The sequence below is a fragment of the Myripristis murdjan genome, chromosome 6, assembly GCF_902150065.1.
Source record: "Myripristis murdjan chromosome 6, fMyrMur1.1, whole genome shotgun sequence".
Classification (NCBI taxonomy): domain Eukaryota; kingdom Metazoa; phylum Chordata; class Actinopteri; order Holocentriformes; family Holocentridae; genus Myripristis; species Myripristis murdjan.
This window is the reverse complement of record NC_043985.1, coordinates 2582882-2603705: the sequence shown is the minus strand read 5'-3', so window position 1 is coordinate 2603705 and position 20824 is coordinate 2582882. Positions and strand designations below refer to the sequence as shown.

The 20824-nt window shown below is 42.1% G+C and overlaps 1 protein-coding gene across 2 annotated transcripts; it reads left to right on the top strand.

The window, feature by feature from the left end:
- The first annotated feature begins 10245 nt into the window (after positions 1 to 10245).
- Positions 10246 to 20798, top strand: pskh1 (protein serine kinase H1). 2 transcript variants are annotated; one of them, XM_030054287.1, is made up of 5 exons: positions 10246 to 10571; positions 11355 to 11473; positions 12028 to 12201; positions 12933 to 13850; positions 16856 to 17173. In XM_030054287.1, the coding sequence occupies exons 3-5, from the start codon at positions 12133 to 12135 to the stop codon at positions 17171 to 17173; spliced, it is 1305 nt and encodes a 434-aa protein (XP_029910147.1). In that variant the 5' UTR covers positions 10246 to 10571; positions 11355 to 11473; positions 12028 to 12132. The 2 variants fall into 2 exon arrangements, with proteins under 2 accessions (XP_029910147.1, XP_029910148.1); XM_030054288.1 differs by having other exon boundaries at positions 11355 to 12201; positions 16856 to 20798.
- Positions 20799 to 20824: the final 26 nt, after the last annotated feature.

The following is a 20824-nucleotide window of genomic DNA, read 5'->3' as shown; positions in this document are numbered from 1 at the left end:
TCACATCTGATGTCAGATCAAAGGAGATTGGCACCGTTTGGCAGCGTAATGGAAACCCAACCTGATCACCTGTCAGTCAAACAATGTGTCTAGTACGGTGATGTTTTTTTTCCAGTCATGTTGTCTGGTGCTGCTCGTGTTAACTACACAGTTCTTCTTCCATATATATAAATATTCCATACAAATCGAAAATGTAAAATGCATCGGTTCCTTGCCAGACACTGGGCGTTTAGAACAGCGAATGTAAAAGCTTTCATGAACCGGGTTTTGTTTTAATCTCTAGTGTGTTATTGCATCAGTAAGTGATGGAGTCGAAAGTTGCAAAACAAACATGTATTTATATGAATATGGCGAGGATTATCCTTTGAGGTAAAAACATTCATTAAAATGGGGGCTTCACAGTTAAATTTATATTTGCTCGTAAAAATCAATAACTTTAACAGGCGGTGACAGAGCTGGAAAAAAAGAGATGTGAGACAGGTAGGTAATAGAAAGACGGGAATGAGGAAGACGAATGTAAGGATAGATGCATGGATGGATGGATGGATGGGTGGATAGATGGATGGCAGGTAGCTCCAGCAACATTCCAGCATCCAAGACTGGCCTCATTGTCCTTAGTGTGTGTTGCTGCTGCTCTCTTCCTCCATGTCAGCTGTGTAAACGTTCATCACGCCTTCGTGCAGCGCATTTTAAAGGCGAGGACAGGGGCTCATTTGATTGGTTAAATGTGAATCGGCTGTGTCAAACCCACTCCACGCCTTCTCTCCTCCCTTCCGCCTGTAGGAGGGACGGTGGAGTACTTGTGCCAGCGCGCACAGCGTGCCAAACTTGCAAAATCCACCTGGCCACACCCAGCGGGGGCAAAGCGCAGGTGCGCTGCGCCCCCGCCTCGCCAGGTCTGTGAAACTAGAGCCCCAACTCTCTTGCTCACTTCTGCCGCCGTCTGTAGCACCACATTTGAATGTTGTTGTCAAAATGCCGGTGCTATTTCATACTTTGGAGATGCAGCAAATCGCCTCTTGCTGACCTGCCAGAGATGTGCACGTGCACACCATCAGAGGTGCCAGAGAGCTCTGTTGCTTTTTGAGTTTTTAGAAATGATTTTGTATGCTTTATTTTGTATTGTATTATTTTGTATAAATTGCCGTGCAAGCCACATCAAACAGTCTCACGGGCCGCATATGGCCTGGAGGCAGGAGGTTCCCCACCCCTGCCCCGCTCTACCTCTTTGATGCTCTGTTGATTACCTCCATTGCCATGATGAATGCTACAGGGGAGATTGTGCTCTTTGCCAAGATAATGTCTTGGCACTGCCATGCTGTGGTAAATTAGAATGTGATGGAGCAGATTTGTATATCTTGGAAGTAGTCTTTAACCAACTTTTTTTTCTTGAGTAATCTTAAGAAATTAATTTATGAAAAGAATGTTGGGTGCTTTATATATATATATATATATATATATATGTGTGTGTGTGTGTGTGTGTGTGTGTATATATATACACTATATTACCAAAAGTATTCGCTCACCTGCCTTTACTCATACTATGAACTGAAGTGCCATCCCATTCCTAACCCATAGAGTTCAATATGATGTCGGTCCACCTTTTGCAGCTATTACAGCTTCAACTCTTCTGGGAAGACTGTCCACAAGGTTGAGGAGAGTGTTTATAGGAATTTTTGACCATTCTTCCAAAAGCGCATTGGTGAGGTCACACACTGATGTTGGTCGAGAAGGCCTGGCTCTCAGTCTCCGCTCTAATTCATCCCAAAGGTGTTCTATCGGGTTCAGGTCAGGACTCTGTGCAGGCCAGTCAAGTTCATCCACACCAGACTCTGTCATCCATGTCTTTATGGACCTTGCTTTGTGCACTGGTGCACAGTCATGTTGGAAGAGGAAGGGGCCCGCTCCAAACTGTTCCCACAAGGTTGGGAGCATGGAATTGTCCAAAATGTTTTGGTATCCTGAAGCATTCAAAGTTCCTTTCACTGGAACTAAGGGGCCAAGCCCAGCTCCTGAAAAACAACCCCACACCATAATTCCTCCTCCACCAAATTTCACAGTCGGCACAATGCAGTCTGAAATGTACCGTTCTCCTGGCAACCTCCAAACCCAGACTCGTCCATCAGATTGCCAGATGGAAAAGCGTGATTCATCACTCCAGAGAACGCGTCTCCACTGCTCTAGAGGCCAGTGGCGGTGTGCTTTACACCATTGCATCCGACGCTTTGCATTGCACTTGGTGATGTGTGGCTTGGCTGCAGCTGCTCGGCCATGGAAACCCATTCCATGAAGCTCTCTGCGTACTGTACTTGGGCTAATCTGAAGGTCACATGAAGTTTGTAGCTCTGTAGCAATTGACTGTGCAGAAAGTCGGCGACCTCTTTGCACTATGCGCTTCAGCATCCGCTGACCCCTCTCCGTCACTTTACGTGGCCTACCACTTCGTGGCTGAGTTGCTGTTGTTCCCAAACGCTTCCATTTTGTTATAATAGAGCTGACAGTTGACTGTGGAATATTTAGGAGCGAGGAAATTTCACGACTGGATTTGTTGCACAGGTGGCATCCTATGACAGTTCCACGCTGGAATTCACTGAGCTCCTGAGAGCGGCCCATTCTTTCACAAATGTCTTGTTGCACAGTCTGCATGCCTGAGTGCTTGATTTATTCACCTGTGGCCAGGCCAAGTGATTAGGACACCTGATTCTGATCATTTGAATGGGTGAGCGAATACTTTTGGTAATATAGTGTATATATATATATATATATATGTGTGTATATGTGTATATACGTATATATATATATATATATATATATATATATATATAAATACAACATCTCCTACCTTGTTTGGCTTGTTTTAAACACAGAGTTCCTGCTTTTTGTATGGATGTGACATTTGGGTTGCTTTCCGCGGTGGTTTGCTAACCGCTGCGCTTGTCACAGTGAAGATCTTCCTTCTACTCTGAAGAGGCATATGGGCAGTAAATCACTCAGTCCTAAAGATGATTCCCACTCCAGTAATAGGACTCATGCAGCTCTCTGTCAGGATCTTGGGCTTATTTGTATCTTCCTTTCTTATTTCATGAGCATGTATGAAAATCCCAAGACGTCTGGTGGCTCTGTATACCAAGTAGGAGACTCCACTGGCCTGACAACACCCTTACCTGCTTTACTTAATTTTATAACTTCCTTTCATTCGGTGTTGTGGCTGTAGAAATAGCCAGTGGAATTCTAATCTCTCTATGCCTTTCCTCTTATGAATGTGTCTTTTGTAGGCTATTTTCTAGATTTTGTTTTGTTTCTCTTAGACCTTGACCCTTCTCCATAGTGAAAGATTGACTCGGCAAATTAAAAAGACTTTCTTACACGCTTCAATACCCTCCTCAATGCTGTCAAACATCTCTTCTAGTTTATTTCCTGCAACATACTGTTGCAGGAAATATGGAGACCAGTGGCGGATTTAAGAAATCTGGGGCCCAAGGCAAAGGCAGGCATGGGGCCCTCTGAAATGAGAAGACAACACACAAAACAGGGGCCCCGAGACACACATAATACGATAAGCATTCTGCTGGCATTTTAGGATTTTAAGGATTTTAATCAAAAACATAATTAATGTGCGCAAATAAGTAATAACTGTACTCACCATAAGTGTATGAGGAGTTTTATGGGGCCCTCAGGAACTTGGGGCCCTAGGCAACCGCCTAGTTTTACCTAATGGTAAGTCCGCCCCTGATGGAGACAATGCTGATGAAGAGGGAGAAGAAAAGGGCACGGAATGGTTCAAAGGCCCCATCGATAAATGGAGTATGTCAGTCACTTTCATACTCAACTGCTGGGTATAACTATAATGGGGATTCCTTTAGGACCCTGGGGAGTCAGGGAAGATGATATAAGGACAAAAGCACACAGCACCCACTCTCTGGCTCTCTCCTGACTTTCCTCAGAGCAAGGAAATGTTGTGGGGTGCAGACAAGGCGCAAGTAAACACCAAGCATTGTTTGCAGTAGGCCATGGATAAACTCATAAGGCATTACTGAATCATGTAACATGAAAACACGTAGAAAACATTGTTAACATAGGAAATGCATTTATTCCCATAGAGCTCAGAATATAGCAGGGAGGGAAGATCGGTCGCGGTGTAGGCATGCTGTAATCACGGTAGGCAAATTGTTACATAATATCATATTGTATTGCTTTGGTTTGTTTGTAAAATGCAAATCAAATAACCGATTTGGCTTCTGTTTTTATTATAGCTTCCAGTTAGCTGCCTGTAGATGCAAGATACAAATTTTGAGGGGGTTATGACTGAAGCTGTGTATGAAGCTGTGTACTTTTTCAGTATAACATAATCACTCTAACATAATGGATGACAGTGACTCGGAGGGAGTTGTACCTACTATTGAGCCAGAGCGGTGACAAGTTCAGGCCTCCTCCCACACTTTTGTCGAGCCAGACAGTCAAACCATGTGCACTGAATCACATAGCTCTGACAAGCCACCATCCAGTTAAGTTCATGAACAAGAAAAAAGTCCCAGCAATAATGTAAATGTAGTAGCAATGAGGAAGCCTTGCATAGCATCACGACAGTCTACAAGAAGCACAGCAGGACATCATACTAATCCTTTTCACCTTCCAAGGTCAGTAAATCAAACCCTCACTATCTCAACTAGAAACTCACAGGCACGCCATGCTGTGAACAATCAGGTAGCTCAGAAAGTGTTTAGACCCTGGCTAATTGTCACCGAGATGGTGACCTTTCAAAATGGGGGCAATTGTATAATGAGGATGCCTTTAGGACCCTGGGGGAGTCGGGGAAGATTATACAGGGTGACACAAAAAAACGGGAACTTTTTAACAATCCAATAAAACCAAGAGTGATGGAAGAAAAATATTTTATTCATAGTAATTGAAACCTTAAAACATGCCATTTAAGAAACAATGATGGAATATTCATTTTTTAAAAATTGTGCTGCCACTTGCTCATGTCTGCCAATACGCACTTCAAAGATTCCCGTTTTTTTGGGTCACTCTGTATAAAGACAAAGGCAAGTAGCGCCCTATTCCGGACATTTATCTGTGTATACAGTGAGCTAAATTGGGAGTTAACAATTATATCAGTCCTACTACAGGTTTTAATCACTACATAAAGGCCCTTGAAGTTTGATGTTAACATCTTAAACACTAGATCAAACATGTATTTTGACTTATGTCTGGTTAAAGAAAAAAGTTCTAAAAGCTTATTTCCCATCTTGGAAGTCACAAGAGCATATGTGAGTATACTTTAAATTACATTCTGAATTGTTGGAAAAAAAAAAAAAAAGAATGATGAAAGTCGGACATGATTCAACTCAGTGGGCTGTTTCAGTGTATTACAGAATGACTGTCGGTATTTGTTGAGTTTCATCTACCACCAGCAGCGGAAAAAGAGACAAGAAAGAGATCGATGGCACGCTCCATCAAGAAGCACTTTGAAAACATCCTGTCAGGCCTGTCTATGGAGTTTGGTCTTCATTTGGTTTGGTCTATCTTTGTGTTGCTATAAAAATCAAACAAAGTCTCAGGGGTTGGTCGTTCAGTTCAGCATGTCTTGAAGATTCACGTGGCTCGCCCAAAGCTGAAAAACTGCACATTTTGTATGCTGGAATTTTACATTAAATAAACTTGGTTGGTAATTATAATTCCTTAGGTGGTGGAGTGAAAAGTCTTTTTTTTTTACTTTTACCTGTAGTGGAGTATAATTTAAAAAAGAGTACTTGAGTGTATTTGGTATATCACCTGAGTAAATGTGGTTCCTACCTCTGTCGTTTCCTAAACCTGTCTGCCAGCTCTATTTATCTTTGACTGCCTGTGGATCCCTCTGTGTCTCTTCTGTTCTACTCTTGTCTCCTAAGGTAATGAATTCCCATCTACCACCTTGCACTGCTTAAGTAGATTATTAGGCACTTCCTCACCGGGGTAGCTACTTATTCACTTTTACCACAGTAGCTAATTTGACTCACACTTTAACTGGAGTAGATGGTTTCGGACAAAAGTGTACTTTTACTCCAGGATACTTTTCTGGTGCTATTTTTCACCTCTGCATGCATGTCTATCCATTTTTCTAGAGTTCACATGTTGTATCTCCAAAATTTGTTAGTGTGGCTGGCTATCACTCTGCCAGCAAGTCTGTTTGCCTATCTGCCAGTCAGTTTGTCTTGACTGTCAGCCTGCAAGTCTGTCCACCTGTTTGCTATGTATCAGTCAGTCAGCTAGTCTCTCCATTTGCCAGTCTTCTTCATCCAGATGAAGAGATTATTTCCTTTGTCAGTTTTTCCATCTGTCTTTAGTTGGTAAGCCAGAAAAAGCACACTGGGTGTTTATAGTGTAATCTTTTTGCCTTTTGATCTGTTTATACTCTTTCCTCATCTGTTAGCTACTTTATGTTTGTGTTTCTGTGCCGTCACCTCTTTTTCTATGTATGCTCCTCAGTCTGTTGGTTTCTTGTTCTAATTGCCTCTGTAGTTGGTGTTAATTTGATTCGAACAACATGTGAAAGCTCACATAGTGCTTGCTACATGCTTGCCAGCTGTGAGCAAAGAACTGGAACTAAATCTTTAGTTTGCAAGTGCGATGCCCACATAAGAAATCTGACAAATGTGAGATCGAATAAGCAATATTCCAATGCAACCGAAATGAAAACTAGCAGTAGCTGCAACTTTATGGGCCATAAACTTGCCTATAAAGGTCAGTGCCACAGGCATTTTAGACATGTTTGTTCAAAAAGGACCTAATGAAAATCCTAGTCTCTGAGCAACATCTGGCAAATATTTGAAATAATTCATTGTGATATTCTCCTAACATTCCTACAGGAACTTATAGCTTGTCTGAGGTTTTTAGTAGTAACTTCATAACAACCTCATTGTACTTTTTGATTTTTTTTTTTTTTTTTATCCCATGTTGTGTCACTGTTCCTAATTATAATTTTTTTTTTTTTATCTCTTACAGTATCACTACTGTATCAGTACAATGTTCCTATAAGGACTTTATCAAGATATTTGTATTGTATCCCTCTAAAATGTGTTGTATGGTCACTATAGCTTCTCTTAATCTTGCCCATTCATTTTCAACATACCTTTTATTAGTGGCACATCACATCTCTTTCTTGGCAGTATAATCCAGGTCACTAAAGCCATGCGGTAGTCTCTCTCTCTCTCTCTCTCTCTCTCTCTCTCTCTCTCTCTCTCTCATCTGTCCGTTTCTAGCCCTGCCTCTCCAGGGGAGTCCCCTGTTAGAGAGAGAGAGGGAGGCACAGAAATAGCAGCAACTAGGATCATATATGACAGGATGCTATTTTCCAGAGTAACTGGTCTCATCCCACCCGTTTGACTGTAAACACACACACACACACACACACACACACACATACACACACAAAGTTGTCCACTTGCTATGCTCTCTCTTTTTCTTTTTCTTGCTAACTCACCCGGCTCACAAATACACCAAAATACATCTCCCAGATCTCCTTGTCACAAATACACAGAAACACATGCACACACACAAGCTCACCCACCCACACTTGCATCTCTCTCCTCTTATCTCTCTTCCCTCTCACACACACTCTTGGCCCGTCTCTTATCCCCCCCATCTCTTTCTCTTACATACACAGCCACACACACACACACACACACACACATACACACACACACAAACACAAATACAGATGAGGGGAAAGCATCATGGGGATATTAATGGAGCCAGAGACACAGACGGAGTCAATTGAGCTTTTAATAGAGCCGCTCCTCTTCCTCTGTATGGATAAATAATATAATAGTCAGCATATCTCGATCTAATAGATGATACTGACCTTTTGGGGAGGGGGAAAGGAAGCGGAAAAGGGTGAGAGATAGATGGATGGATAGATAGGTCGAGAGATAGAGTGAGGAAAATGGAGGAGGGGCAGAAGGGGAAGATGGAAAGAAGGCACGCAAACAGAGGGCAGACAGAGTTGTGTGTGCATTGCTATGCAGAGAAATACACACCCGGGTGTCGATACAGCGGAAGAGCTCGGACAAAGCATCTTAATCAGATGGGGACAGGGCCGTGATCAATCATGGGAGTGACGATGTGGCGGCGACTTGCGTAGCCAGTTAAGCCCTGACCTCAGCTGCACTGCAGATAAAGCCGCACTGGCCCTCCGTGGCACTCTCCCTCACTCTCATCCTCTCATTTGCTCCCTCTTTTACTGCTGTAACTCTCTCTCTCTCTCTCTGTCCCTCACTCCTGCTGTCCTGCTGCCCCCTTGATTTTCCCATTTTGTCTTCTCTCCCTTTCCCACTCCCTCTGTTTTCACTAGATCTACTCTCTGCCTCTTCATCTCCCTGCTTCTCTCCTCCCTCCCTTTCTCCCTATATTTCTGTCTGGTACCCACCATCTGTCATCCGTTGTCGTCCTCTGTCACCCACCCCCACTCATTCTCGCTCTCTCAATTCAATTCGAGGAGCTTTATTGGCATCATAAGATGAATTTTACTGTCCCTCTCTCTCTGTTGATAGAACAGCTGGAACATTTGTCTTCCCTCATTTTCTAATTCCCCACTTTTAATGCTGCCCCAGAAAACTCAGCCGTGTCCTGTGCCAGCTGTACAAACTCGTGGACCGTCTTGCAGCAAGTCCAGCACACTCCATCACATCAATATTGAAGTCAAGGCAATGCATTCTTTATTACCTTGTCCTGAACAAGCCAGGTGAAATTGAGTGGTACTCGTATCCAGTTGTTTTACAAGCCAAGCGCACTCTGGTACAGTGTGGGTGTAAATAGAAGAGTATGCCTAATAAAATAAGAAAACAACTAATCTTAAGGCTACAGTCTGTCGTGGCCTTGAATGCAACTCTCTTGCGTATAGTGACACCATGTGGATATGTGCTATTGCACAAGTGCATCTGCAAGATGATTGTGAAAAAAAAAAAAAATCTGAATTACAAGGACAAATATTGCTCTGATATAACAGATGTGTTGTGTTTACTGATTGACCTGCAAGGCACTATGGGTATAGACTCTGCTCTCAGAACATTCAAATGGCTACTTTACATCTCAACATATGGACATGCTGTTTGGCAGATATTAAAATGAAATTTTTCTGATTAAAATCAATTAACTACTTTATCATTATTTTAGAGTCGCTAAAATTAATTTTATTTAATTTGTACCTGCCAAACTTTATCATTCAAAAAGATTTTGAAAGGTTATTTTAAACAAACAAAGAAACAACAGACCTCTGAACTAAATAGGGTTAAAGTGGGGCCATAAATCAGCGTGTGGTGAGAAATTACTGTTTTAATCAAAAGTCGACATTCCCTGCTGTGGTTATCACCCACCAAATGTGAAGACAGATTTATTATTATGCACCAAGTCATATAACAAAAGATAAGGTACCTTATTCTCTCACCCTGTGGCTACCTGGGACTTGATCTCATTAAATGAAGCTCAGATAACAGGCTAATATGTAGGCTATCTACCTAGAAAAAAAAAAAAAAAAAAAGTTTAGGGATGCCAGAGATCGAGATCAAGTGGGAATTCTCCTCCCTCACTTTTTTGTAGTTTTCCAAGACAGAAGTGCTTGTTTTGGCGGAGGAAATTCACTAAGTATCCAGGAAGTGACGATGAGCATTTAATGGGATCGAAACAAGCCGAGGGAGGTCGTCCCGTCCCTACAAAAGAAGTTTGGAACAGGAGGAGTTGGTTAGTCAAGTTCATCGCAGACACACAGAGTTACACAGGAAATCAATCTGTGTATACTTCAAAATTAAACATTTAAACGTGTGGTTTGACAGGTGAACTATTAACTAAATGTTACTTGCTCAGTGTGAAAGACTTATTACTAGAGTAAATGATTGATCAAGCCTGCACGAATGGACAGAATAGAGGAAATGATGATGCTAAAGCTGTGTTTACTGTGTCGTTTTTTTTTTTTTTTTTTAATGGCCTCTAAACAGCTTTCTCTAAATATTTCTATTCTACTATTATACTCGTACTAGAAAAGTGCCACTGCCCCACCATGATTGCTCCACCCATTTCGCTACCATGGATGTCCGTTGTTGTTGTTGTTGTTGTTGTTACATTTCTCATAAATTTAAACTTGCACTTTGGTGCTTTGTATTACCCACGCAACCAAAAGGGATGCGACGTTTCGACGGGGCTTTTATTTTGGAAATTATAACCGGAACACATACTTCCTGTTGTGTGCGGCTTCACTCTGGTGGTGGAAAGGTGGTTCTAGTCGAAAAACACCGTCCAGAAAAGACACCGACGGGTCAGTTTTGGAAAGTTTTGCACAGTCCCTTGACACTTCACAGCATCTCCAGAGCCAACATGACACTGCGGAGTTGACACAGAATGTTACTAACAAATGAAGGCGTGGATTTGACGTGGTTATCGTCGGGAATAAAGTTGGGAAGCTACGAGGTGAAAATGGAGAGAACAGCTGAGTGAGAGTGGGGTGAGGAGGCTGGATTTGGCAAGCTGGGAGTCCTGCCCTGCTGCTAGCTAGCTTGTTAGCATGCTTAGCTCCTTGGCTGTATCGGATAAGTAATGAGGTGAGATTCAAAGTCGCTTTTGCACCCATAATGTCCGGGTTGCTTTGAAAAGTTAGAATAAGTTGTCCTAACGGTGCCCGAAGTTGCAGAAAAAATGGCCAAATGTCCTTTTTGGCTGAAGGTAAAACATTGACATGAAATGGGCCTGGCCACTTTTGATCTTCTGTAAACTTTGTGTTCATGTAATTGTACACTCACCCAATGTTTAGTACAAAGAGCTTTCATAAGTTCTTAACCATGCAGCCTGTTTTGAAAACTAGTTTCTCTCTGAAGGGTGTTTCAAATTAATTTTCTGTAGTCAGGGCTGAGAAAGCAAAGACAATTGAACATTTAAACTGAAAACTAAAATAGTTATGCGAGCAGACTTCCAACATTTGATACTCACACATTTGATGTGACCATGTGTCACACTGTATCTACTTTTACAATGGCGAGGCAACCCCTTGTCTTTTTGGCCTTTTCAAAACAAGTCTGGATGGCTGTAACCTTGTTATTGTGTCTGATGGTTTTACAACAGGGCCTAATCTCACGACTTGAGCCAGTTAATATGCAAATATCATAGTGATTATTTATTTACTTATTTATTTTTGGATCTGGTATTAAACTGCAACTATAGCTTATTTTCAATTTCCAGCCTAAGTCTGAGAATATGCTGCTGCTCTTCTGAGCATGTTAGACCTCCAGCATTTACACACACACACGCACGCACACAATGCTCATGTATTGATTCTGCTCAACATAATCACCCAGGATTCATATTTCATTTTGTGTTCTGCATTTCAGAGCCTCCCTCTCTTGTTCTCCAACCTGCGATTCTCCAGGGAAGCTGCTTTATCCCTGGCAAGACTGACGCTAACGTTGAAGTTTTTCCCAATGGATCGAAGCCTGTGTTTACTCAAGGGGTGAAAAAAAAGTTTAAAATGTAGTCGATGATTTCATTTTCTATGAAACCTCTGCAAAACTGATGAATACAACATTGCAACATTCCTAAGGGCAACCGCTCTTAATGTTGTCTCAAAGACGTTTGATGCCCCGGTTCAATCATTTTAGTGCCGTGAGCATCCATACTAACCCCACTTAAGAAATTTTCCTCCAAACCTTGAACATATTACGCCATCCCAGATGGGGCCCTGCTAGCCCCTACAAGGGATAGATGTAACCCCTGCCTGCATACACCCCTTCCTGGATGCTGTGTATGTTGGGTCAACCGGCACATATTTATAAAATTATATTGTTGTAGTAAAAACAATATGGCATTATGGCACTTGCTGGAGGTATGACGCTATCTTAAATACCTGCCACAATGCATACAGAAACTCTTTGACCCTTTGATTTCAGCTGTGCTTCAGTAGGTGTAGCAGTTGTATTCATAAACTGTCTGACTGCTGATGACACCTTATTGGGACTTGAGTGGGTGTAATCAGTTCGTGAACTTTTTATCTGATCCTGCGCACAGCCTGGATGTTGGGCTCCCTGGGTCTGTTGAATCAGCTGTTGCGGTGATGAGGCAGGGCTACTGGTGGCCTGTGTGGCTCGCTGGGCAGCGGCCCATGGTGATGTGATGGGGTGCAGGAACAGTAAGGTCCTCCCTGAGCCTCCAGGGGATGTTCAGCTGGACCTCGTCAAAAAGGTCAGTAGGACAACTTTTGAGGTACTAGTAATAGTTATGTTAATGCTGCTGCTAGGGCTGGGCAGTAGGGTTTTGTACATTGCGATACTGTGATATCGCAAAAATGCAGTCTTTTCTTGGTTTCAAAGGCTGTGTTTCAGCAAAGAGATGCAATTTTTAACTCATTAGACTGTTTTAGTTGTTCTTTTTGTCTCTACCTGCTTGGTCTCTATCCACTTATGGTAAAATGTCTTTATGTGTAAGTATTTTATAAAACCACTAGAGATCATCCCAACAGTATTGTGTCAAAATCATATTATTTGGTCAGAGATATTGTGATATTTCATTTTGTCCATATTGCTCAATCCTAGATACTAGCTACCACTTTTAGTACTCACGTTAGCAGTAGTAGTATCGTTACTGCTATCTATGTAACTAACACTAAAAATAATAGCAAATGTGCAGTCATGAAGTGATTTTATTTATGAAGATGGAAAGGATTACTGATAAAGCAGTTGAAGCAGTGTTTATTTGCTAGCTGTACAGTAGTTTATTTCTTTTTGCTGTTTTGCTGAAACTGTAGGATGCCATGCTGACATGCAAGGTAATTATACTGTAGCTATGAATAGTTGTGACCTCAGTGTTTTTTGTATGTCAGTTAATTTGATCCTTTGTTTCATTGCCAGCTGTAATATTGTTGCTCTCTAGTATGTGTTTTGCATTTGTGATGAACACTGTTCATCTTTTTTCAGGTGGACCCTCCCCAGCCCCCTCAGACAGACATCTATAAGCACTTCATACGAGGGGATGGCACAGGAAGCAAGAATGGTGGGGCTGGGGGAGGCGACAAGGTGGACTCCGCTTCCCCCTTTAAGGCCCAAGCTGCTTCCCCCACCCCCACTGTCTCCGCCCAGCCCCGCAAGGACCAATCTGAACTGTCGGACCCCCAGCAGAAAAAGGTGGCAAGGTACCGGGCCAAGTTTGACCCACGGGTCACGGCCAAGTATGACATCAAAGCTCTGATAGGCCGAGGCAGTTTCAGCCGCGTTGTCCGCGTGGAGCACAAGAGCACGCGGCAGCCGTACGCCATCAAGATGATTGAGACCCGTTACCGGGAGGGCAGGGAGGTGTGCGAGTCGGAGCTGTGCGTTCTGCGGCGCGTCCGCCACACCAACATCATCCAGCTGATGGAGGTTTTCGAGACGGCCGAGCGCGTCTACATGGTGATGGAGCTGGCCACTGGCGGAGAGCTCTTTGACCGGATTATCGCCCGCGGTTCCTTCACTGAAAGGGATGCCACACGGGTGCTCCAGATGGTGCTTGATGGCGTCAAGTATCTCCATACCCTGGGCATCACCCACAGAGACCTGAAACCGGAGAACTTGCTCTACTACCATCCAGGAGCCGACTCCAAGATCATCATCACCGACTTCGGCTTGGCCAGTAGCAGGAAGAAGGGGGACGAGTGCCTGATGAAGACCACATGCGGTACACCGGAGTACATTGCCCCTGAGATCCTGGTGAGGAAGCCCTATACGAACGCGGTGGACATGTGGGCACTGGGGGTGATATCGTACATCCTGCTGAGCGGAACTATGCCCTTTGAGGACGACAATCGCATGAGGCTCTACAGGCAGATCCTCAAGGGAAAGTACAGCTTCTCCGGAGAGGTGAGATGTTAGATATTGTGACTCGCTCACCCCCTTTCACTTGCTCTTTCCCACACTCTTCACCCATATTTGGAGTACATTCCTCACACGACGTGAGGCTTTGTCAACACATTTCCAAGGGGAAGTACAGCTTCTCTGCTGAGGTGACATGTTGTTATACAGACACACACATACACACATACCTTTTTCCCATCCCCACATGAACCTCATACTTGTCTTTCTTTTACCCTTCACATCCATAGTATATCACATGCATCCTACCCTTTAACATGCTCCACCAAGTACCATTTATTTGTCCACTCTAAGTCAACATTCCCTCCCTCCAAGTGTGTGTGTGTGTGTGTGCATAATAATTTATGCTCTATCTGTGCATCTAGTTTAAAGAATGCTGAGTAGCCTGTTCCTTTGTTTCACAGTGTGGGATGTTTATGTAGTTGGTGAGCTTTACAAAGGGGCCCTTGGTTACTGCTTGCCCCACATACAGCCACATCAGGGCAAATAACAGCTGAGTAGTTCTGGAATATTTAATCAAGAGCACTTGATTTTCATTTTTTCTTTTTTTCATTTTTTTTGTTTTAAAGATTATTTTTTCAGCATTTTCCGCTTTATTTGACAGTCACAGTGGAGATAGACAGTAAAGGCAGGGGAGAGAGAGGGGGGATGACGTGCAGCAAAGGACCTGAGGTCGGATTCGAACCCCGGTCGCTGCGATCGGGACTAAGCCCTGGTACATGGTACGCACTCTTTACCGGTTAGCCACCGGTGCACCCGATTTTCATTTTTTCTGAGGATGCATCCATCTGACAGGATAAATAAAGCCATCTTTGACATTTATTTATTGAAACCACTTTTAGGCAGCCTATGTCTTTGTTGATGTCTGCATGCAGTATGGCACATCTGTTGAATGAGTATTAGGCATCTTCAAAATGTTTTTTTTAGGAATTAGTAAGGCAGCTTTATTTTGAGGTGGGTGGCCATGCATGGCGTTGTGAGTTTTATGTGACCAGTGCTGTGGATCCAGAATGAGGATTTGGTTTAAGATTATTATGATGTCGGTGTTTTAAATGTAGGTAAGAGAAAGTAGCCTGTTGACATGATGCAACAAAAGAGGTGTGCTGCATCTGAAAACGACACTGCTCCAAATTACATAATAGGCCAAGCCACTTGATGTATGCCATGCTTACTACACCTAGAAATTTTAAATGCCTTCAGTGCCTTATTGCTTCAGTAACAGACTGTAATATTCCTTTGTTCCAATAAAGAAAATGAGAATGCTTGAGAAGTATCTTAATTTTAATCAGTAATTCCAATAATAGTGTTTTTTCCTCCACCAAGTGATATACTTCTAGTCCAGTATGGCTTGTAATCTTGGGTACTTTAATATGTGGATTATCTGATTTGAAATTTGTGAGTGTTTTTCAACAGCTCGACCAATCAGAACTGGAGAGAATTTGTTTCATAATTGTGTAATCTCATCTCCCTGGGACCGAGTCTAATGCAATACAAGACCTCTAACTATTGTCAGGACGCCTGAGAAATAGGCCTGTTACCCTTTTAGGATCCTGATAGTTTAAGAAACCCTGCCATGGAGTAAATGAGAGGATGAGCTGAGGTGGAGTCGACTCAAATAAACTTCTCTTGGGGGCGTGTGTTTTTATAGCTGTGATAAATAACGCTCACATTTACCGCTGCAGTCCAAAACTAATCATGGCCTGAACATTGCTTGTAGCAAGCGGAGAAATGTATATCTGAGGGCTATATATGTGTCATGTATGCTTGGCCTCTGCTGGTGATTTACCTTGTGTGTGTATGTGTGTGTTAGGAGTCTATTGGGATATTGAAAACACAGCTGGTTGCAAATCAGGGCATCAGCTACAAGCTGTGTGTGTGTGTGTGTGTGTGTGTGTGTGTGTGTGTGTGTGTATAGAAAGGCATGCAGCATTGATATTCCCTGTTCCTGTCTTAGTAAGCGTCGGGTTTGACTCTCATCTAGTCACTTATACCAGCAAGAGAGACTACAGCCATTGAAAGGACCGTTTGATTTGTGATCATTTTATTTTGCATTTGATTTTTGCAAGTGCCCAACACTGCTTATCTAAGCTCATAATATGTAAAGTTATTCTCTGTGATAACCTGTTTTTATCACCATCCTCATGTTCATATTTATGATCTAGCCGGTTTGATGTGACCACTGACTTGATAGAACAGTCAAGTAGGGATGGAACAATAATGAACACTTGAATACCAAGTCAATACAAAATTTTGAAACAGTTCCAAAACTATTATTTCAGTATCAGTAGTATCAATAAAACCTGATACCTCATTCTGTAGCTCATTGTTTTTATAGTAATGCAGACTATATGTTTAAATACTCAAAACACAAAGTTTTTGGTTTGTCTATACAGAGATTTCAGATAAAGGAGCTTGTGCTATGATATTGAGTCATTATTGGTGTCAGCTACCAAAATAATGCTATTGTGACCTCCCTAGAAGCAATCACTGCACACACTCTCGTTTGCCAGCCCCTAGTCAGAAAGACTCATTATCACACTGATCACAGTCGACCAAAAATACCTTGGTCATGTAGCCACCTAGCGCCCTCATGCGGGCGATGTAGCTTCTTGTGATCTGCGCCCAAACACAGTCATTCTTGGCTCTGTTGACACTGCTGCCCCCTTGTGTCCAGCGGCCTGGCTGAAAGCCAGAAGACCTGAGCTCTGTTGGTGGCAAACAGTTGTCATGCTCATGGTTGTTTTCATTTTTCCATCACCATTAAATATATATTTTTTTAAAAACTACCTGTTAGGGTTGACTCATTAGCAGTTTATTTTCCTCCTGTCTCTTTGTTTTCTCCTCCTCTCCAGCTTCATCTCCCCCCTCCCATATTGTGTCTCCTCCCTTATGTATTCCTCATATATCTACTCTATTCATAGACACTACAAAGTCTCGGTGTAAGCAGTTTATAAATTCATGTCTTTCTCTCATTGCCTGTGCCCCCTCTGTAGCCATGGCCCAGTGTGTCCAACCTGGCCAAAGACTTTGTGGAGCGCGTCCTGACGGTGGACCCCAGTGAGCGGCTAACGGCCGGCCAGGCCCTCAAGCACCCCTGGATCGTGAGCATGGCTGCCTCCTCCTCCATGAAGAACCTGCAACGCTCCATATCTCAGAACCTCCTGAAGCGGGCGTCCTCTCGTTGCCATAGCACTAAGTCGGCCCAGTCTACGCGCTCCAGCCGTTCTACCAAATCCAACAAGGCACGGCGTGCTCGAGAGAAAGAGCTCCGCGAGCTCAACCGCCGTTATCAGCAGCAGTACAACGGCTGAACCGCTGACCACAGGAGCCAACGATGATCAAGTAACTGAGACTCTGGGGGTAACAGCACTACAGTGGTTGAACTTGTACCATGACTACCACTGCTCAAAGTTGCTGCCAGTGTTAAAGGCCAAAAATGGCAGAAAGTACCAAATCATTGTCACTAAAACAGGATCATGACTTCACTAGATCTGTGGCTACTGGCAACAGTGGAAATAAAGTTGAACAGTAATTGTTGCCAGTTGCAACTGTACAAGTCCAATGGTCTAATCTAAATTGATCCACACACCATTAGGACAATGCAAAGGTGAAAGATAGTGAGTTCCTATGGCAGCGTTTCTTACGATGAGCACAGAAAAGGACACACCAGTACAGTTTTGTACTGTAACAATCCCAAACTGTTCCATCTCTCTGCCTATTCATCCATCCCCTTCACCTCTTCTTTGGCCAGAGTGCCTAAAGAGGAAGGAAGTGCCTATTCTATTCCTTTTATCGCCGTTTCCTTAACTTCCTGTGTCCCTTCATATTTATTTATTATTATTGACATGATTATTGATCTCCGTTCAAATGGTCACTGGATGATGACCATCCACATGGATCTGTTGAACAGAATTCTAGGTACTGAAGTTTCTAAGACGTAATGGACACTTAAGAAGAGGGGAAAATCTGTTCCCTTACTTATTCCTGATTTTAAAATTGCTGTGAATTTATTATTGTGCTACAGGAAGACTTGGAGACATAGCAAAGCAGACCTTATCTTAAGAGGTGGGCAATGGAAATACACTGCAACCCGTGCACATCATAGAAGGCCAAAATGGAAGATTATTTTTTTAGTCAAGTCTAAGCTTTGCTATTCTTGCCATTATTGATCCATTGATATCATAAAAGCTGTCAAAAGATTGTGAAGTTGTTTTTCTCTGGTTCTGTGTCATCAGCACTTAATCTCAACTGTGTTTCATCAAATAGGCCCCCTTCCCAATGATTAGTGTATGTTCATAGATTCCCTTATGACATGCTCTCACTTGTGCCCTTTGTGTTTTGCAGCAGCTTATAAAGTTCGAGTACTCTTCATAAGCTCTTACATTTTCCTTGTTGTTTACAATGGGAATGACACACATGCTTTTTTGTGTTATTGTTATACCGAGCCCAGGGGTCAGGCATCACTCGTTTTTTCCTGAGCTTCCCATGGATGTATAGTAACTCTCAGCTAGACAGCTTGTGTTCTAGCCTGCAGAAAACAACTTCGGTGGATCTTAACCATACCTTTAAATTTGTATTCTCATATCTGAAATGAAGGAATCACTGAAGATAATAAGGAACATGTAGGACCGAATCAAAAGACCAATGATATGTATGATTTTAAGTGATAATGGTTTATGTACATATATGTAGCTCATGAGACTATGCAGTCGTATGCATAAGGTAACCTTTCTTAAATTGAAATTGGAAATTTTACCTTTCCATTGTAAGTGCACTTATGATTTATTTCCAAGGTCTCGTCCAGAAAATAACAACTTACCAGAACCTTAATAGGTACAGTGAACAAACAATGGGGTTGTAACACACACCCTTTCAACCAGTTCTCCTCCATTCTCTGTCATTTCTTTGTTTTTACTCTGAATCATACTCTAATCCAATACCCATGAGCATTCCCATCCACTAAGAATATGCTGTAAGTCAATGTAGTGTGAGGACTACTGCACAAATAGGAGTTAAACGAATACTCCAGTGTTTTGGGCAGTTACCCTTTTTCTGATTTACTCAGACTGAGACAAGACGTTTGATACCATCCTCACCTCCGTACATCCTGTAGTTCGGTTCACATATAGGTAGTATTTTGTGTTAGCTTAGCATAAAGACTTGAAACCTATGGGAGTCATTAGCTGAGCTCCATCAAAGTGAGAAAAAAAAATACCTTACAGTAACTCCAAAACCAAGAAATGAGAGTCGTCGTGGGAGAAGTTAATTTTGTGCCAGATCTAGCTCCACCTTCAGAGGTGCACAGATCATTGTGATAGGTGGGGGGATAAATGTGTTCAGCAGTTACAGTTCTACCATCTAAATTCTCCTAAAACAACTATTTTTTTTGTTTTTGTTTTTGTTTTTTTAATCCCAAGACGTGCATTTCAGATACATATGATACACTGTGTAAATAAGACAGCTTCACAGTTGCTGTAAAGTTAATATTTTGACTTTGATGGAGCTAGGCTCGTGACTACCATAGACTTCAAGTCTTAATGCTAAGCTAGCATGATGTGTTACCTTTAAGAGCTGAACCACTGAATGTACAGAGGTGAAAATGGTATCAAACATCTTCTATCAGTGTGAGTAAGTTGGAAAAAGGGTATTTTGCCCAAAACGTTGGAGTATTCCTTTAAGGCTGCAGAATTTAGATGAGAGGTTGGGCGTGCTTGCCTTGTCATGATTTTTTCCCCCTCCTGCTATAGGGTAATGCACTTCCTGTTAGAGGTCTAATCGAAGTTATTTTTGTCTTGTTGGAAATCACAGTGACTGGAAATGAACATGGTCACTGTATTAACATGCACCTGTAGGAACTTAAAAGTTTTTGACCAGTTTTTGTTCCTGTTAATCTGCCTTGTTCACTTCTCTTTATGCATTTTGTCCATCCTCCAGAACACTTCCAGAGTAAACCTGTTGTACTTTGTGGGCTCGCATGCTTTACATGAGCAGTTTGCTGTGATCCACTCCTGGTACTATAAAGTGTGCTGTTGTCGCAAACTTTTTTTTTTAAAAACATACTGGAAATCCAACCGAGCCATGTCACCTGACCTCAGTTTTTCCGTTCTTTATGTTGGAATGTTCTTTTGTCCTGTGCTTATTCTGGGATGCTCTGCCATCTCCCTGATGCTACTCCTAAAACAGTTTCCTTGATTTAATTTAGATTGCTGTATCTAGGTAAACTATTCTGTCTTCCTCTGTTCCACTGCTGTCACCTGTCCTGATGTCTGACTTCACTGATGAAGTAAATAGTTGTTTATACATACAAGACTATGTGGGAGGCTAACATTGGAACTGGTTTCAACACACTATCTACATCTCAATGCCCAGATTAGTGTCTGCTACCTATCATCAGGATATACTTCCTACAAAAATCACCAATGAAGTGACCTCAAATTTTGAAGTCTGTTCATATTAGATGCCATCTAAAGCAGAGCATCTTTGTGAAGCACACATTTTTAACCTATTTTGAATTCTCAGATCTAAAAGAATTACATTCACAAAGCAATTATTTGGACTCCAAGGAATTCCAGCAGTTGAAATTAGTCAGCAACATTGTGTCTATTGTATACCACATCCAATGAATAACCAAGTAGTATTTGTAAGCAGTTTTGCGGAATGTAAACACATTTTTACAAGTTTCCTTTCACATTTTTATATTATCTGTGTGATTTTTTTTTTTTTATATAAGTGCTGTTGTCCTAAATGAAGTAGCCAACTCAACACTGTTACCTGAAGTCTCCAGTCGTTTGTCTTTTATGTTTGTTATTGTGTGTCTGTGTGTCTAAATGAATGATAACACTTTGATTCTTCTACCATTAACTTTTTTTTTTAAATGGTGAACTGTTTCAGTCATTGTTCTATGCAAATGTGCCAATAAAACAAACTGAAACCAGACTAGCCTTCTTGCTGTTGCATTTGCA

Bases quoted from the DNA above. Each gene is read 5' to 3' on its own strand.
- pskh1 (XM_030054288.1), top strand. From the start codon at position 12,133: ATGGGGTGCAGGAACAGTAAGGTCCTCCCTGAGCCTCCAGGGGATGTT. The intron at 12,202-12,932 runs GTCAGTAGGACA...ATCTTTTTTCAG, and splicing joins AGCTGGACCTCGTCAAAAAG to GTGGACCCTCCCCAGCCCCC. The intron at 13,851-16,855 runs GTGAGATGTTAG...CCCCCTCTGTAG, and splicing joins AGTACAGCTTCTCCGGAGAG to CCATGGCCCAGTGTGTCCAA.